Raw genomic sequence first — 17,927 nt, 5'->3', positions numbered from 1 at the left:
ATGGAAGACGGAGGGAGGGAGAGAGAGAGGCAGGGGACTCGGAGATAGCAGGAACCATGGTAAGTGGAGTTAGACTGACTGAAGAGAAGCTGAGGCTTGATACTGGAGCAGTGCTGAGAGCAGAGGGATGCGCAACTGACTCAATCCTGAGAGAGAAGCTTTAGAGAACTGCGGGCTCTCTTCCGAAGAAGAACTGAGATTTCTGTATGATGCAAGTTAGTAGTTTCGTCTCGACAACATAGAATAGGAACGACTTGCACTCCGCGAGAACATTGTGGAGGAGTTAAAAGTGAGAGCACGAATAGGGGCATGTTCTCTTTCAGGTCCTCTTTGGGGAATGGTGACGAACTAATGGAAACTGTTGTCTGAGAGTCTGCAGCCTTCTTTTAATCTAGTCCAAAATGCCTGTGATGAAGGGCCTCCTTGCTCCACAAAACACCTTCTTGGACACCATTGCAAACCACTTTGATGGCACACGTAAGTATATTTTAGAGTCCAGTATTCTATGATTGCAGCTTAAATGTCATTTGGATTGAAGAAAAGCATCCTGTATGTCCATTCATCTTCAGCCTAGTTGCCTGTGCTGTTTTAGCATACATCACAACACAGTCAGTGTGTTTTAAACTTTTTCTCCAGAGGTACACATTATTAAATTAAATTAAAATCATCATGCCGGCAAATAAATTTGTCTCAGTTTGTTTTGAAGCTGGAACTCAACCACCTGAATGTACTGTAGCTTTTAGGATTTTAGCCTTTGTCATTTTTATATCCCCATTTACACTGTGACTGGCACTGAAAAACATTGCTGTCGACAAATGTGTCTAACAGGAGCGAGATCCAATTATAAGACTGTGATTCGTGACAGTAAACCAAAACTAGAAATGGAGAGGGACAGTGCAGTCCAGGATGATATATTGGAACTGAAAAGCCACTTGTTGAGCCACAGTGTTTCATTTGTGAATATTTTTCAGTCAAGGTCTTCCTTTAAAATGAACAACAGCAATATTGAAGGCTGTAGAGTTTATGCTTGTGCTTGTATCTTTTCTCCTGTTTAAACACTTGTTCATACATTTCCCTGAGAATGTCTGCATGTTTTCAGCAGGGTTTAACATTTTTCTCACATATTTATCCTAAACATGACATTTTAAAACATTCAAGGCTCTAATTTTGTAGGACTTTTGCGAGATATGTTTTTTTCTGAACTTGATATGTTCTTTGTACAACGCTTTGGTGTTTTTGCACCTTGCAGAGGGCACATGATGGTAGGGTGGCACAACAAGATGTGAGATTCACGCAACTGAGGCAATGGAGGCGTTCATATTTGAGTGAAAACTGGCAATTTATGCTGCTGAAAATAGATATTTCAATCAGATATGTTTCAGCATAGTGACACTAATTTAATAATTATGTGATAAAACGTTCGTAATTAAACACACTACAATCATAAGAAATCTTTGACCTGAAGAAACAAAGCTTTACTTACAAAATGTAACAGATAATGTTTGCAGTCCTTACTTTATTTTACCATATTTTTTTACCGATACTGGATACAATATGAAAATATGCAAATTTGTGCATCAAAAACATGGCATGATGATTTCCAAAAATATGAATTCAGCTTTCAAAAACACATCAAATGCAAATTCATTCTGCTGATGTGTTGACATCTGAACCTCCGTGATAGCAATTTTCCTGTTTGGAGTCTTGTCTTATACAGTGTTTTACTCCACAGAACCTTTTTGCACAAAGCATTCGGCACCTTTATATTTACATAAAAAGCTGATGCCGAAGTTGCACACATGAACTATACTGATCTGTGCTATTACATTGTTAAAATAAAGCCAAACAGTTAGACAGTGGTTATTTATCTTCATACTTCAAGAGACATGACTGTTCACTTATGACTGTTTCTGCTTTGTCCTGACCTACTAGTCCAAGTGTGTTAATGTGCACCATGCCTCAGAATCATTCCTCAGTAGGCAGCTCTTTCCAGAACACGATGAAAGATGTGAGAGATTGTGTATGGGTCAGTCCATGTGTGTCCTTTGCCACTTAGCAAATTCACAAATTCAGCGTGATGACACTATCTTTTTCTGCAACTCCCTATCACAAATACACACAAATCATCTTCAGCCCTTGATTTCTTTATGACACACACACACACACACACACACACACACACACTGACCAAGTAACTGAGTGGGAGGTGAAGAGGCCAACCGACAAGAGATGGTCAAAGCATTAGCACAATTCAATCTAAGAACTGCCTTGAATCACTCTCGGGTTGAATTGAAAGCCTTTCTCTGTGGTGATGTCTCTTTGAAGACAAGTGGATAACTGCAGAGCTGAAAGTCAAATCTTAATGCAGAGGAAATAACACAAATATTCACAGTGTGGATGTGAATTGAAGAAGAGCCCAGGGGAATGCTGGTGGCATTAACATGAACCTGATATGTGAGCACAGAAATTAATTAAAATGAACTGTGCAGACACCAAGAGCCAATCAAGTATCACCAGAGGTCTGTCTTTATCGTCCTTTTTAAAAAAAAAAATCACAGTATTTATTTGTAGACTTTATAACAAATAATATTCATCTAATATTTTTACTTTATGGTCTGTGGGTACAAGGAGGATAGTACTGTACCATCCCAGAAAACATATTTTTGTCCCTTCTTCTCAACAGTTTCTTGTGCTAATTGCCTGGGTAGGTGTTGGAATTGCATTTTTCCCCTCCTGAAGTTGTCACGGATAATTAGTAATAAGAATAACTGTGTTTTGAGTGACTACAATTTAACTAAGAGGAGGCGAACGTAGAAGAACTCCCTGAAGAATTGGAGATGTACAAGGATAAAAGTGATTCACTGACTAGAAAACAAATGATCTTATTATATAATGATTCACAACCTGTGCAAATTTTAAGCATCTAAGCTTAGATGAGATGATTTACTGACAAGAAATCACTGTGATGTGTTTCACAGACAATTCTTTGGTCAGTCAGGCTTTGATGGCTGTCAGTATGTGAACCATATTGTTCTCTTGAATAAAATGGATGTATGAAGCAATAGAAACAGGCTAAGGGAGAGGGAAATGAAAGTGTTTGATTTTAGAGACAGGACTATTGATAAGAGATATAACCAAGATGCTCATGAATATTACAGTTGAGGCATGGCTGATTGGCATTAATAAAACTGATGTGCATACATGATCAGGTAATTTAAAAAAAATTGCACAGGGGCTCAAAGAGCTTCGATTTTAGCTGAGGAGTTATTCTTTCATGTTGTAAGCACTTAAGCAATTAGAGTCATTCAAATCTGTTAAATGCATCGAATATGAATCAAAACGAGGCTAATATTGCAGATATGGCTTCATCTGTGCTTCAGAGGGCACAGCGTATTGGTAACCCCCTAGATGCAAATTGCAGGATTGCCATATGTTACAAATTGCTATGGCAACATGAGTGTGGAAAGATCTTAATTTAGTTTCTTGTCATATTAACTGCACGCTTATCAGGTAGAAAATATTCACACATTGCATATAATTGCCCATCTTTTCCTCTGGAAAACTCCTCCTCAATGCCGCCTGCTTGGTAATTGCTTTTTGGTTTTAAAAATCCTATGAAATGGATCAGGTGAATCTATAACTGCATGCATCTGAATAAACTGTGGTCTGTGTTTACTTTGCTCGGTTTATGGAGAAAACAAAGCATCACTCATCATTAAAACTGGCTGCAGTGCAGGTGTTCGTTGTTATCTCTGCAACTCATTATAGTGTTTTTGCAGAACAGTCAAACAAAGATGCTCGTTTGAAATTTAATCCACTTGCATTCAGAGAGGAACTGTGAATAAATGACAAAAAAAAACATTCAATGGAATCTGTCTATCTGTGTCTAAATATTGAAGGGATATTTAGGGTTGTGTGGAGATGTGAAAAGCAGACATGCATTAGTGAATGTGTTCTCTCTTCACTGGAGTGCATGACCTCATATAATTTATTTTTTACAAATCATTCTGCAGCTTATAAGAAATGGATCAAATTACTGTAGGTGACCAGTTGTAATCAGTAGTTTCATCACAAAAGAGACACAGAACATCTTGCAGCTTAACATCAGTGCTTTGTCAAATTGCAGTTTAATGATTATTTTCTTCTGCTTCACCGCCTACACTTTATGCCCTAAAATAACTATTTAATGTTCCAGTAGTTAGAAACAATATAGTATCTGTCTGAATTGCCTTCAGGCACAGATAAATTTTATGTAATAACTGAATATTTAAGTTTATTTTAAATATGCTTCTCAGCTGTGTTAAAAGGAAAACATGTTTCATGGTTCTGGAAATTAAAAGAAGAAGGAATCAATCTTCCATGAACAACTTTTTAAATTAATTACAAAGAAATCTCAAATCGGCAGCAACAACCAACATAACTTAAATTGAATTAATTTCCTAATTTCCATTAAAGGTCCAGTATTTAGATTGTAGTGGTATATAGTGGTGGGGCTGCAACCCACTGAATACCCTTCACCTCATCCTAAACTACCAAGCTTGTGTGAGAGCCTACATTGGCTGCCAAAAAACGTGAAAGGTCCTATTTTGAACAAGTGTTTAATTTGTCCATTCTTGGCTACTGCAGAACAAAATGGACTCAGCTTACTATGTAGTAAATAAAAAGGTCTCATTCTAATCTTACAAAAACACAACTGTTCTTATTTTTAGGTGATTATACACTAATGAAAATAGTTATGCATATTACATTCTTTTTGTGCCAATAGATCTTCCTAAATGTTACACACTGGACAAATTTCAAGATGAGATTTTCAAAATAAATGTAGGCCTTCTTGCAAACTTGCCTAAATCTTTAAGGGAATTTACTTTTTGGGGAATATGCTTATTCATTTTCATTGTCATGATAAAAATGTGAATGTAACACTACTGCTAGCGGCTGCCTAACTAAGCTTGAGAAACTCTCTCTAAAGGTAACAAACTCCCCCTACCAGTTCTTTAAAGCTTCCTAATTAATAGTTTGTGTCTTGTTTGTTTGATCTGTACAATACCTGATATGTAAAAATGACAAATCGCTGTTATGTGACTATTTCTTGGTCAGAACCAGTAACTTTCTGGAGTCTTGTCTGGTTGCCTGGCAACTGGCAGTTTATTGGGTACACGTAGCTTCTTCGGGATGTTTCTAATTTTCAGTTTTTGTTGTTTTAGAGAGGCGTTGAATCAACTTTATCGTAATTTTGGAGGATGTAGAATGAGGATGGAGAAACACCTGTTAGTGTGACACAATACAATTCAACAGCGTCACATTATTTATAAATACGTTTTTTCCTGTAGGGTTCTTGGACTTACCTTTAGGGTAAGGAGCTCAGACATCTGGAGGGAATTTGTAGAGCCGCTGCTTCTTTGCATCGAAAAGACCTAGTTGAAGCAGTTTTGGGCATCAGACCAGGATGTGTCATGGGCACACACCTTTGGAGGTTTTTCTGAGACCCTAGTTAGATAATGCTGGAGAAATAAATATATCTTATCTGTCTTGGGAACACCTTTGGATCCCCTCGGAGGGAGGACTGGAAAATGCTGATGCAGAGAATGTCTAGTGTAGCTTGCTAAGGCTGCTGCTGCCACGACCCAGGCCCAGATAAGCACCAGAAAAAAGAAGATGGATAAACCGTCATTTAAATGCAACTGTGTGTGTGTGTGTGTGTGTGTGTGTGTGTGTGTGTGTGTGTATGTATGTGTGTGTTTCCAGCTATGTAAATACTAAATCTATTGCAACCGTTGGCAGGATGAAAACATGCTCCTCAGGCTAATTAAGGTCCAAAGCCTCACTGAGGCACTGGCCCCCCATGGAGCCAGCTGGGACCCTGCATATATCCTTAGTCTTCATACACACCACCAGCTTACTTTCAAAGCCCTTTCTGATGTACGCTAGACTATTTCTGGGCTCTGAGCTGAAAGCAAATAGAATGACTCAGATAAAGAAAAAAACTAAGTTGTTTTCTGTTGGTGCATCAACAAATGAATCAAATCTGGAGCGAAGTCTGTAGAGGAAGTCGAGAAAAAGAAGGCTCAACCAAAGATCCTGGTCGCCTTCGCTGAATATTATACTTTCAGAGCTGCAGCTATATCAAGCTGTGTCACAGCTGTGGAGACAGAAAACCACAAAATATTGCCTGTTGTTCAATCAGTCCTTTTCATTTCTCAAGGTCACACAGTAGCTTTACCTCCAACCTCTTTTTTTTCAATTGCAGACAGTAACTTCCTGCTGGGAAATGCTCAGGGTCGTTATGGCTACCCCATCGTGTACTGCTCTGACGGGTTTTGTGAGTTGACTGGCTTTGTTCGGAGCGAGGTGATGCAGAAAACGTGTACCTGTAACTTCCTCCATGGAGCCGAGACCAACGAGAGTGTAATCCAACAGGTGGACAAAGCTCTGGAGGGCCAACAGGAGCACCAGGGAGAAGTCTGCTTCTATAGGAAAAATGGTGAGGAATATATTCAGATGATCACCCAGAGGTTGGCCGTGCAATCTGAAACACACACTTTTTAGTATTGTATTTAAATGACATATATGTTGGTGGTAATGAACTTAACCCGTTTCCCTTTCTATCACTGTGAGGACAGTTATATTTAAGGAAAGTAACTCCAGTACACACACAGTGGGGAGTGAAGTGGGGTTAGCTACAAGAAAAAAAAGCTTTTATTCCTGCGTTAATAGAAATCCCATTTGGGGTGTAAGAATTGTCTAGCTGTATTGTTGGCTCTGTGTAATAACTTTTTTTAATATCCTCAGGAAATCCATTTTGGTGCCTCCTGGATATTGTGCCAATTAAAAATGAGAAAGGTGAGGTGGTGCTGTTCCTGTTATCCTTCAAAGATGTCAGTGAATCATATGGCAAAAGCCATCACTACAGCCAAGGAGATGGTGAGACCCGGCTACATGCATTCTCTAATTCTTAACAATCCCACTTTTATTTAGATGATTTTTATCTTCAAAATATCATGTTGCCACATTTATTTATATAAGCTAAATACAGTATACAGCCTTTACATTGATTTAGTGAGTGTTATGATTTTGCTCACAGGTATGTCAGAGGCTGCTCATCAGAGCAGGAAAAGCAATCAATCACACTTTTCCCAAGCTCGAGAAAGGGGGAGGACTATTTTGCACCAAATGACCAACCTGTTCACCAAGAGGGGAAAGAGGAAACTTACCAACGTGAGTGCAGACCACTGCTTTCAAGATCATTAAACCTACGATATAAATACTGTATTCATGTAATCTGATGATGAACTTTCCTTAAAAGATTGGTAATTTACCTCTGTAAGTACAGGTGACATTTTAATCAAAGTTTTCTCCAGTTATGGTATTTGCTAGGCAATGTCAAACTGTAGTCAGATGAGCTTTGACCCCAGTCCTCAGCCTTTGCACATCATATCTTAACTAATGGCAGTTCTAAATGTCACATTTTGATTACCTAATATTTTCACAGTTACTGTCCACTCATGCAAAAAAAAGTAATATTGTAAAAGGCTTGGTTGTAAAAGGCCTGCTCATGATGATGCTATGATGATGGATGATTATAGTCATCCAGTCTGGCTTCACTCAGTGTTTCATGCTGATCTTATTACTGTTTGTGAGCACTGCCTCAGTAGGCACTGGAGAAAACGCATATTCTTTTTTCATTTGTAAATTTGGTTTCATTTATCCAAAGAATTCATTATACATAAGGGTTCAAGGTGGCTGTAAGCATAATCCAAGCACTTCAGGTTTGAAAGCTTAAGTACATTTATAAAATGAGCTTCCTCCCTCCAACTGTGTCGACTCAGCACCAGGATGCCACTGTGGCTTGAAAGGGTTTAATTTCAAATGCCTTTTCTTTCAGAGTGTGTTTCAGAAACCGTCTCTACCTGAATACAAGGTGGCAGCTGTGAAGAAGTCACGTTTCATCCTGCTGCACTACAGCATCTCCAAGGCATTGTGGGACTGGCTGATACTGCTGGCAACCTTCTATGTTGCTGTTGCTGTGCCTTATGACATCTGCTTTGTTAGTCACGATGAGGGCAGTGACCATCACTCTCTTGTCAGTCGCAGCGCTATAGGGAGTGACATAGCAGTGGAAATGCTCTTCATACTTGGTATGATATATTCGTATTTATTCAAATTATAACACTTATGTTTGCAGTCAGTTTGTAAAAATATATATTTTAACTACAACTTGTAATCAGCTCCAGCTATCAAGTCTTTCTCCAGATATGGACGATTATTCTCTTTTCAGTAAGATAATTAGTAGCTTGTACCACTATAATTTTAAAGTAAGATCTCCTACACTAATTGTATGCTGTACACCAGCTGACCTTTGTGTGGAAGCATCTTGAGCAGTGTTATGAAGAGACAACAATGCTCAGTTTAAATTGAGAATAAATATATTTTCAGTGCATCTGCAGCGGTTTCCCTGGCAATGACTAACACATAAACCTCCTACCTTTCCTCACCCACAGCGTGCCTCTGTTGCCCCAGGTTACCAATCATAATTAGATTTCTCTCACTTCGTCCCACTTTTCCTCCAAAGGGAAATGTGGTGTGATAGCACATCTGTCATGAGGCTGACTTCCTCTTTCCCAACAAGTTTGTCTGGGGATAGAGAGTGGCAGAGTGAACTCACCTGAATCTGAATCGAATTCATTGAAATTCACACGTTCTCTCTGTTTAATCACAGTTCAGTAAACACGAGAAGAGCTTGTGTTTGCAAGTTAAAAGTGAAATGCACTGCAAGGGATGCGTTACATAAATCATGTCATATGTATTGCTAATGTTGCTATTGCCGCCTGCAACTTAATCTTCTGATCTATAATATACTAATATATATAAATATATAATCTCCCTGAGCCATAGTATCATGAGTAAACTCCCTGTTTTAGGCCTAATTGTATCTTTGTTTGTATTATTTCTGTTTTGTGATGTTTTCTTTGCTCCTTTTCAGATATTATCCTGAATTTTCGCACCACCTATGTGAGTCAGTCAGGTCAGGTAGTGTACGATGCCCGATCCATCTACCTCCATTACTGCACCACTTGGTTCTTTGTGGATCTGATCGCAGCTTTGCCATTTGACATTCTCTATGCTTTCAACATCACCGTGGTAAGATTATTGTTTCACGTATCCTAAAGTACATTATGCCTCCAGTGTTTATTCTTTCATGTCTTTTCAAGTGGACCAACTTTAAGACCAGTTACTGGGTTATTGCCCCAGAGCATTAGACTGGAAATGATTACACCTCTACATTCAACATTCTTGTTTGTCTTCTCGCTTCAGTTCTATCCCCCAGATAAACACTAGTACTTAGATAGTCTTATTTGCTGGAGGCCTCAGCTGACACACCAACAAATCTCTCTAACTGCCTTTGGTTTTGTTCAAATTGACTGATAAAAACTCTGCTTCTCACTGGAGACTATTAAAAGGCTTTGATTCAAGGTTAGAAGAGAAAAGAAGATGATCCGGGGGTCATACCAACTATTCGACCAATTATAATAAAGTCTAGAGTCTAAAACTGGGTTTTGAATAAATGATACAAAATGTTCCAGCGTGTATGTTCTTCTCTTCTTGTCCAGACCTCGTTGGTGCACTTGTTGAAGACAGTTCGTCTACTACGTCTGCTGCGCCTGTTACAGAAACTGGATCGCTACTCGCAGTACAGTGCCGTGGTCCTGACCCTGCTCATGTCTGTGTTTGCTCTGCTGGCTCACTGGATGGCTTGTGTCTGGTACGTCATCGGCCGCAAGGAGATAGAAAGCAGTGACCCTGTTACCTGGGACATAGGTGAGTGTTTTGTGTGTATGTTTCACAGCTCCAACACCACTGAATCAAGAATATAATGTTGCTCCTTACTCATTAAGCTTCCCTGAGACATTTTGTAGTGTCTGGCAACCCCAATGAGCCACTACTGTTAGTCATGCCTGAATGTCTGAATGCCTCGGCATAATTTCAACCTCTAGCTTGTCTCCTCTCAGCCCAGGAAGTCTAGGTCACCGAGTAATTCCATTATATCACCAGCAATGCATTATATCAGTCTACATTATATCCCCCAATATCCATTATACCACCTACAAAAGGAGCAAGGGTCATCCATTGAGGCAGATGGCAAAGAAAAAAGCAGAATATAATTAGTTTAGTCACTGAAGACTGCTTTGTTAGACTTGTGGAGCCATCTTCTGACCTTTCCCACCAGGCTGGCTTCAGGAGTTGGGAAAGCGTCTGGAAACACCATACATCAACAGCACCATGGGTGGTCCCTCCATACCTAGCGCCTATATCGCCTCTCTCTACTTCACCCTTAGCAGCCTTACTAGTGTCGGTTTTGGCAACGTGTGTGCCAACACAGATGCCGAGAAGATCTTCTCCATCTGCATCATGCTCATGGGTGGTGAGTTTACTGGTGATCACAGAAAATTCCCAGAATTATGATAAACGTTCTGAAGATATCATAATGTTACTCCCTCTTCCACCTCCAGCCCTGATGCACGCAGTGGTCTTTGGTAATGTAACAGCCATCATACAGCGCATGTACTCACGGCGCTCTCTCTACCACACCCGTATGAAGGATCTCAAGGACTTCATCCGTGTGCATCGGCTACCTCAACAGCTGAAGCAGAGGATGCTGGAGTACTTTCAGGCCACCTGGTCTGTCAACAATGGCATCAACGCCAATGAGGTGGGTGAAGAATCACAAATTAGCCATGTTCTAATGATTCAGTTGATTACTCAGAGTAATTTAGCCCTAATAATAAGTTTTTACATCACTAACTCTACAGTATGTGAACTGCTAAATGTGTAGGCCGCGGAAATGTCTTTCATGAAGATAAAATACATTTTTGTGTGGGTGCTACATTCAGAAATGTCATCTTTAAAATGTGGGTCACCTCACATCCTCTGGAGTCTTATTCCATTTCCTTAAGTAGACGGCACTTTGTTGCAAATAGAACTTCAGTAACAATGCCAGAACTGATCCAGGAGAAGTTGCCTGTAATCACAAGAGTAGGAGTTGAAATAGAGAGAATACTCATTAACACCCTCAGCATCACCGTCTGTAGATAATTAATTCACTGTTGAAGGTTACAGACACAGCCGCTGATTCCTGAGAATGTGCTGGTTTTAACACCTCATGTCTTGTTTTACTGAGAAGCTTGGCATGTCATGTGAGTGCATTAACCTATAATCTGTAGTTTTTATTCTGGTCTTGTATTTAGCAGTAGTAATCATTTAAGCTACAGTAGCAGTAACTCAAAGCAAAAATGTCTAATTTCATATAAAAATTTTGAAATAATACTGGTGTATGACATGAGTACATCATTGTAGTTTTGTTTTCAGACACCTGATGGATCCACATGCCATTTAGCTCTGATTTGGCTTCACTTCCACCTCTTGGCTAGAATATCTGTGAATCAATCATACATCAGCATGATATGTGAACTGTGAACCAGAACCTAAGTGGCTAAAATCTGCCATAAAGCTGCAGAGTTGGGTGTTCTGCCCTGAACCACGTTTACATCACATGTCTTTCAGCCATGTTTTTCAGTTGTCTGTTGGAAATCTGTCAAATGTATTCTGTCATAACTTATGCAGCTGTTAGCTGTCTTTGGCCTGTAACATCTTTCTATGTTTCAACTGTACTTTTTTCCCAAATTAAACAAGTGATTATGTATTAGGCTATACATGCTACCCATATGCTTGTGGGAGCATACATGCAGCAGTACTTGCCAGATCCAGTAAGACACTGACGTGACCCAAGCTTCTTGTTCTTTCACTATTCAGCCAGTGTAGACAAGAAGTTAGTGTTTGACTCAATTAATGCTTTTCACATTTCTTGGAGTGATTTGATTCAATGTTAAGGTAAAGGTATCCCCTAGTAGAGCTTAGAAATGGATACAGAACCATACAGTTTTTAAAATAACAACCAGATCACGGCGGCAGCCCTCATGTCGTTTGAACAAACTTTTATTCACCACATGAGCTTGACCTATAGTATGTCAGCAGAGCCATCAACAGAGAAATCAATTTGACACAGTATCAGTCTGCTGCTTTTTGAAGTGCTGCTTTTTGGATTGTTCATGGGTGTTTTTTGTGTAACAGTTTTGCATAAAGGCATGTAGTCTTTATTTGTCTGTCCATTTATGCTCAACAGTAAAAATAAGGAACCAGAAATTGGGGTTATTTCATGTCCCTGAAGCACCGGAGCTGCTGCATTTCTCCATAAAATGCATCGCAATGGTGACCAGAAATGGTTTTGATTGATTTTTTTCCTGTCCCCTTATCAGCTGCTGCATGACTTTCCAGATGAACTGCGAGCTGACATTGCTATGCATCTGAACAAAGACATCCTGCAGCTGCCTGTATTTGAGCGGGCCAGCAGAGGGTGTCTGCGCTCCCTCTCCCTGCACATCAAGACCTCCTTCTGTGCACCAGGGGAATACCTTATACGCCATGGAGATGCCCTACAAGCCAATTATTTTGTCTGCTCAGGTTCTCTGGAGGTTCTGAAAGACGGCATGGTCCAGGCCATCCTGGGTCAGTGTGCACTAAATATGAAACCTTTCCTGTCTTACTCATTCTGCACAATTCTACTGTTTTGCACCTTGCCATAATTGTCTATTTTATCCCTGCAGGCAAAGGTGACCTTATTGGGGCTGACCTCCCAGAAAAAGCCCAGGTGATAAAGACAAACGCAGACGTGAAGGCGCTGACCTACTGCGACTTGCAGTACATCAGTGTTAGGGCATTGAGAGAGGTCCTCGGTCTGTACCCAGAGTACGGCAGCCGGTTCAGCTCAGACATCCACCACAACCTCACCTACAACTTGAGAGAGGGCAGTGAAGCTGACGTAAGACATTTGGGCACAGAAATGTCCTTACTTCTGCTCATTAGCAGCAACATACCTGTACTTTGCCACCAAATCTAGAATATGTGTAATCTCTTGTTAATTTGCTTTAACATCTCCAGGGAGTAAGGAAGTTTCCATGGTCTTCCCGGCTGTCTCAGGTATGTGTTCCTCACTATGGTAATTAATTCAGCCTTGATCTGCTTGATACATCTGATAATCAGTTACGGCACAATCTCGTTTTACATCATAAGGAGTCTGCTTTAGTAAAAACTGTTGTGGTAAGTGTGGAAAATAGCCCAGTCACTGCCTGGATTTATTTGCACAACTGAGCTAAAGATGGATATGAAAATGCTAATGAAAAAGGAAAAGTGAACGAAACATATTATATATGGATTTCACAGGCATTTTAGCTAATCAAGTGGTTAAACTTTAAGATAAAAATAATTGCCAACAATTGAGTCAACCGAAGGATTCTGCAGGAGAAGTCTAAAAGAAGCCTATATGAGCTCTGATATAAATAAGACAATTATAATAAGAGGCAAAAAAGGCTTCGTAGCTTGGATACTGAAAGAAATGTCAATAATATCTAAAGTTCACTTACTAATGTTGTAGTGAGACTGCAGCTGTTTGTTTGCTATTTTTGGTTTCGCATAGAAAGCTCAGAATTTATTTAGCACTGACATTAAATACAAAAACTACAAAATGTGTAATTTCACCATATTTAACACCAAAAACTAAATTGGACTCAGAGTTAATTTCTTTCGGAGGCTCCTTTACTGTATGTTTTAGCCTTATTTTTACACTGATATGATGGATATATCTTTAAAAAATCTTGCAGTTTACTTTCATTTCCACAAATCAAAGAAAACATCAAATCTTTGGTCTGTTGTCTCCACAGGGTCACAGTTCTAAGGATCATAGACTACCCTTTATTATTGAGTCAGATGATACGGAGCATGGAGAAGAAATCAGACACTCTCAGAGGAGAGTGCCTCTGTTACATGGACTAGGCAGCCCTGTTCATCAGCCCTGCCTTAGCACCCTGTTAGGGGAAGAGCTCAACCACATCAACGCGCTCCGACTCTGTCGGTCACCTGTTCAGGACGGTAGAGGCCGCAGCCCCTCTCCTCAGCCATTTGCCAATGAGGCGTTCTCCTCATCTCCTTTGCCCGGGCTTAATAGTAACCCAGGCTTGAACCATCGGCCTGCCAGGCTACTCATGCCATCTTTGCCTTGTGTTAGTCCACTGAACCTTAGCCCCAGGTAATCAGTTCAACCTGCTTTACTCTGATTCAGTTATGAGTTTGCATCTATTCAAAATGATGTAACACTGATTTGTGTCTCTGCCAGGGTCGTGGATGGAATCGAGGACGATGGTCACGCATTTCAGTTTAATGTGGAGCAGAGGGAGACAAAGACTAATGTAACAGGTACACTCTCTGGTGGCTGTACAATGGATAACAAGCGAGCTGTACTGGATTGGGGGCAGATCAGGAGCAAATGCTTAACTCTAAATTACTCATGGTTGAATAAACATATAGAAAAATATTTGATTTGTTCTATATTTAACTAGTACTGATAATCCTATTCATTTTTTTACATTTATTTACATTATATAGCGCATATTCAGTTTTATATGTGAAGGTTGTTATCTCAGATCAGCTATATTTATCTATTTTCATCCTTTTCAGACCAGTTCCAGATGAACGCTAACCTGCTTCTGGAGACAGAGGAGGTGAGACAGAACATCAGCAAACTGAACAAAGAGGTACGGTCAACACCAAGCCAATTTTAACTGTAGACTTTGACACAACTAGGCCTTTATTATTTCCCTACAGGCGTATCACAGATTCTTGTCATTGAGGATTTATTTTAATTTATTAATAGGCTACAGCTAACTTTTCTTTTTCCTCTCAGGTTAACAACTTGAACCAAGAAGTATCCAACCTGGCCAAAGAGCTCCACGAAATAATGCATTTCCTACCGTCTCATATGGCCATGCTCCATTATACCCCTCCTGTCTCTTCTTATTCATATGGCATACCGAAGGCTCCCAGTCCTAGTGTGACTGCTTCCAGCAACTGGCAGCCACACGTCCCTTTAAATATCGCCACTGGGTTGCATCTTCATCATGAAACAATCAGCCACCCTGCCAGAAATGTGTGGGGCTGCAGTGGGATGTCCACCCAGGGCAGAAACCCCACCTTGCTGCACTCTTCAAGTCCAATGTCATCCTGTTTACACCTGTGCTGCTCTGACAGAGAGGGGGGCACAACCCACATGTTACAGAACCAGTGTGGCACCTTCCAAAACTCCAGAACAACTCCAAACTCTCCCTACATGACCCACCCGCATGCCCAGGGAGGTCCATCCCTCCTGGCCCTCAGTTCTGCCTTCAGTAGCTTCCCTGTGAAGCCCCCACAGGTCGCCTACAATGCCTCTATTCCCACCATGAGCAACTCCCACCCTCTATGTTCACCAGTGAATTCTGTCTACTCCCGTCCATCACTGACTGTCCAAACCAACTCTGATCCTTCACATAATCAGACCAACTCCCAGACACCCATCCATTCCTCTATTACTCCCACTGGCCAGTCACAGTATCACACTACCTTCAGCTCTCTAGCCCCCTCAGGAGTCCATGCTTCAATATGTACAGGGCACAACCAGAACCAACAGGGCCCCAGGCAAAGTGACCCAGTAGGATCCAGTCCTATCCACCACACACAGGACTTTGCATGTTCTCTGCTGGGGCAGGTAACAGACAGAGACTGTAGAGCTTCACTCTATCAAGACAGGACAGACAATGTTGAATTTCAGAGTATAAACAGCAGCACTCCAACTATAGAAGTTCAACCACATCTTTTGGACATGGAGGAAATACATACCTCACACTGATGGCCTCACTATCTTGTTGTGTTACTATATGATAGTGATGACTTTATTGTAACTTTTGGTGTAAAGTTTCCATCAAATAAAATGCTCTCTGCCCAAATGCACAAACAAATGCTGAAACCCTGCTGCCACAAGTGAATAAACTTTGCTTGTTAAATTGGTAGAGATTGTTTAAAAGGTCTGCAGAGATTATTATAAGGCTGATTCATTAATATTCACCAAGACACCACACACTCTCTCTTCAGCATTCAGTACAGGATCCGGTGCACCACAATACATTAGCTCAAGGGAGATTCATATATATTTTCACTGCTGTCTTCACAGCTACTATTTAAATTCAGAGTGACCAGGCTTGAGATGCAAGTTATGGGTATACAGCGCCACTGAACGGTGAGAGTTGGTTACAACAACAAAAGTCTGACATTTAATCACACGCACAGAAGAACAAACCTGGATCTGATTATTCATCTTGTAATCTGGTACAGTTGTACAGTTGAAGAAAAACATAATATTTTGCTCGGCACTTTTTGATTTTGTGATTTGTCTTTTCTTTTTTTCAATTTTATTTCAGTCTTACAACACATATGAGTACTCACCAGATCAGGGTCACTTTACCTTATGCACTGAAAATATTTTAACTTTTAAAGTGTTAGTGTTTTTTTCCTATTATTATGGTGTGTACATGTTAACATATTAGAGGTTGCAATATGAATGCTCAAAAGTACAATCATTTTGGGGCCGTGCGATGAGGGCCATTTCCCAGATGGTGGGTAGAAATGCTCCCCTACAAGCGAAACTTTGTATCATGGGTATATAGCCTGATTGATTTTGGGCTTCTTCAAGCTAGAAGACTGATCGCTCTTTTCTGGAAAAATATACAATTGCCCTCTGTAAAATTATGGTTGAAGGAGATTGCAACGTACCTTGTGTTGGAACGACTTACATATATTGTTAGAAGGAAAAGAAAACATTTTCTTAAAATATGGAAACATTTTTCAGAATTTTTGGAGGATGAGAATGTTGCATTAACTTGAAGATCATCACTACTGCTGCTTTTTCAGTTATTTATTTGTTTTTATTTTATTTTATTTACTTTTTTGTATTATTATTTTATTTTATTTGTTCATCTTTTGATTGTTTTGTTGTGTAGTACACTTATACATATTTGCTACTGCTGTGGTCATTGGTATTTGTATGCTTCCTATATGTGAAAAACCTAATAAAGTATCGTTTAAAAAAAAAGAGGTGGCAATATGGTAAGAAATCCTTACAAAGTCATGCAGTAATTTATTGTCCTCCCCTGTACCTGCAGACTTCTTACAGCACTCATCACAGCTGAAACATATGTCTGACTGAACTTTTGAGCATAATAAGACACTCAAACTCTCTAAAAGCCTTCATCATTGTGTCATACACATGCAGTCTTCACTTATTTTAGTTAGAGGTTCAACTAACTATAACTAATTTTAACCTTGGAGGATATTGAGGTTCAAGACACTATTACTCATCTTCACCAACAAGGGCATGTGTTTGTTGTCACTTTTTGGAAATGTTTCCCAAAAAAATAGATTCATTAAAATGAGTTAGAGATCCTTTATTCAAGATATGTCAACACTCAAAGTTTAATAGGCCTAAATATTATCGCTGATGTGCTTTGAACTGACTAGCCATAGTGTGTTTTGACTTGTGTGTATTATGAAGTCAGTGAGTACTCAATTTTCAAACAACCATGACATATATATATATATTTGTACAGAAAAAACTAAAATCTGAAGCTTTCGCTTTTATGATTTACAAAAAAAAAAAAAAAAAAAAAAAAAAAAAACTGGCAGCAAAAGGGACTTGAGCATGTTCGATGCAGAGAGGAGTTTATTTTCACTGAAGCCAGTATTTACTCTATAGATTTTCATAAAGGAAGAATTTGCAAGATGGGGCCTTCCTTTTTTTGTATTTTCACATGCCATGTTTAGACATAGAAGAAACTGTGCAAGACTCAGCCTATACTGTGGTAATCTCACATGGTGTGCAAACACCTTCATATTGTTACATTACATTACATTACATTGCATTTAGCAGACGCTTTTATCCAAAGCGACTTACAGAGGAGGACATAAGCTGAGAAAGGTGTAAAGGAGCACAGAGTAGTTGTTAGTTTTGT

At 39.7% G+C, this 17,927-nt stretch overlaps 1 protein-coding gene across 1 annotated transcript; it reads left to right on the top strand.

Moving 5' to 3' along the window:
- Nucleotides 1-40: 40 nt before the first annotated feature.
- Nucleotides 41-16,287, top strand: kcnh4a (potassium voltage-gated channel, subfamily H (eag-related), member 4a). The gene is made up of 16 exons (XM_019258717.2): nt 41-477; nt 6,248-6,481; nt 6,790-6,921; nt 7,082-7,215; nt 7,883-8,135; nt 8,981-9,138; nt 9,609-9,816; nt 10,226-10,420; nt 10,509-10,708; nt 12,312-12,561; nt 12,660-12,874; nt 12,994-13,032; nt 13,773-14,137; nt 14,225-14,304; nt 14,566-14,642; nt 14,792-16,287. The coding sequence occupies exons 1-16, from the start codon at nt 402-404 to the stop codon at nt 15,770-15,772; spliced, it is 3,597 nt and encodes a 1,198-aa protein (XP_019114262.2). The 5' UTR covers nt 41-401; the 3' UTR covers nt 15,773-16,287.
- Nucleotides 16,288-17,927: the final 1,640 nt, after the last annotated feature.

The sequence above is a fragment of the Larimichthys crocea genome, chromosome XII, assembly GCF_000972845.2.
Source record: "Larimichthys crocea isolate SSNF chromosome XII, L_crocea_2.0, whole genome shotgun sequence".
Taxonomy (NCBI): domain Eukaryota; kingdom Metazoa; phylum Chordata; class Actinopteri; family Sciaenidae; genus Larimichthys; species Larimichthys crocea.
Note: the sequence above shows the minus strand (reverse complement) of the source record. Positions and strands in the feature narration are given on the sequence as shown.

Excerpts from the sequence above, each read along its gene's own strand:
- kcnh4a (XM_019258717.2), top strand. The coding sequence starts at position 402 with ATGCCTGTGATGAAGGGCCTCCTTGCTCCACAAAACACCTTCTTGGAC. Across the intron at positions 478-6,247 it reads AAACCACTTTGATGGCACAC|ACAGTAACTTCCTGCTGGGA; the intron begins GTAAGTATATTT and ends TTTCAATTGCAG. Across the intron at positions 14,138-14,224 it reads CCACTGAACCTTAGCCCCAG|GGTCGTGGATGGAATCGAGG; the intron begins GTAATCAGTTCA and ends TGTCTCTGCCAG.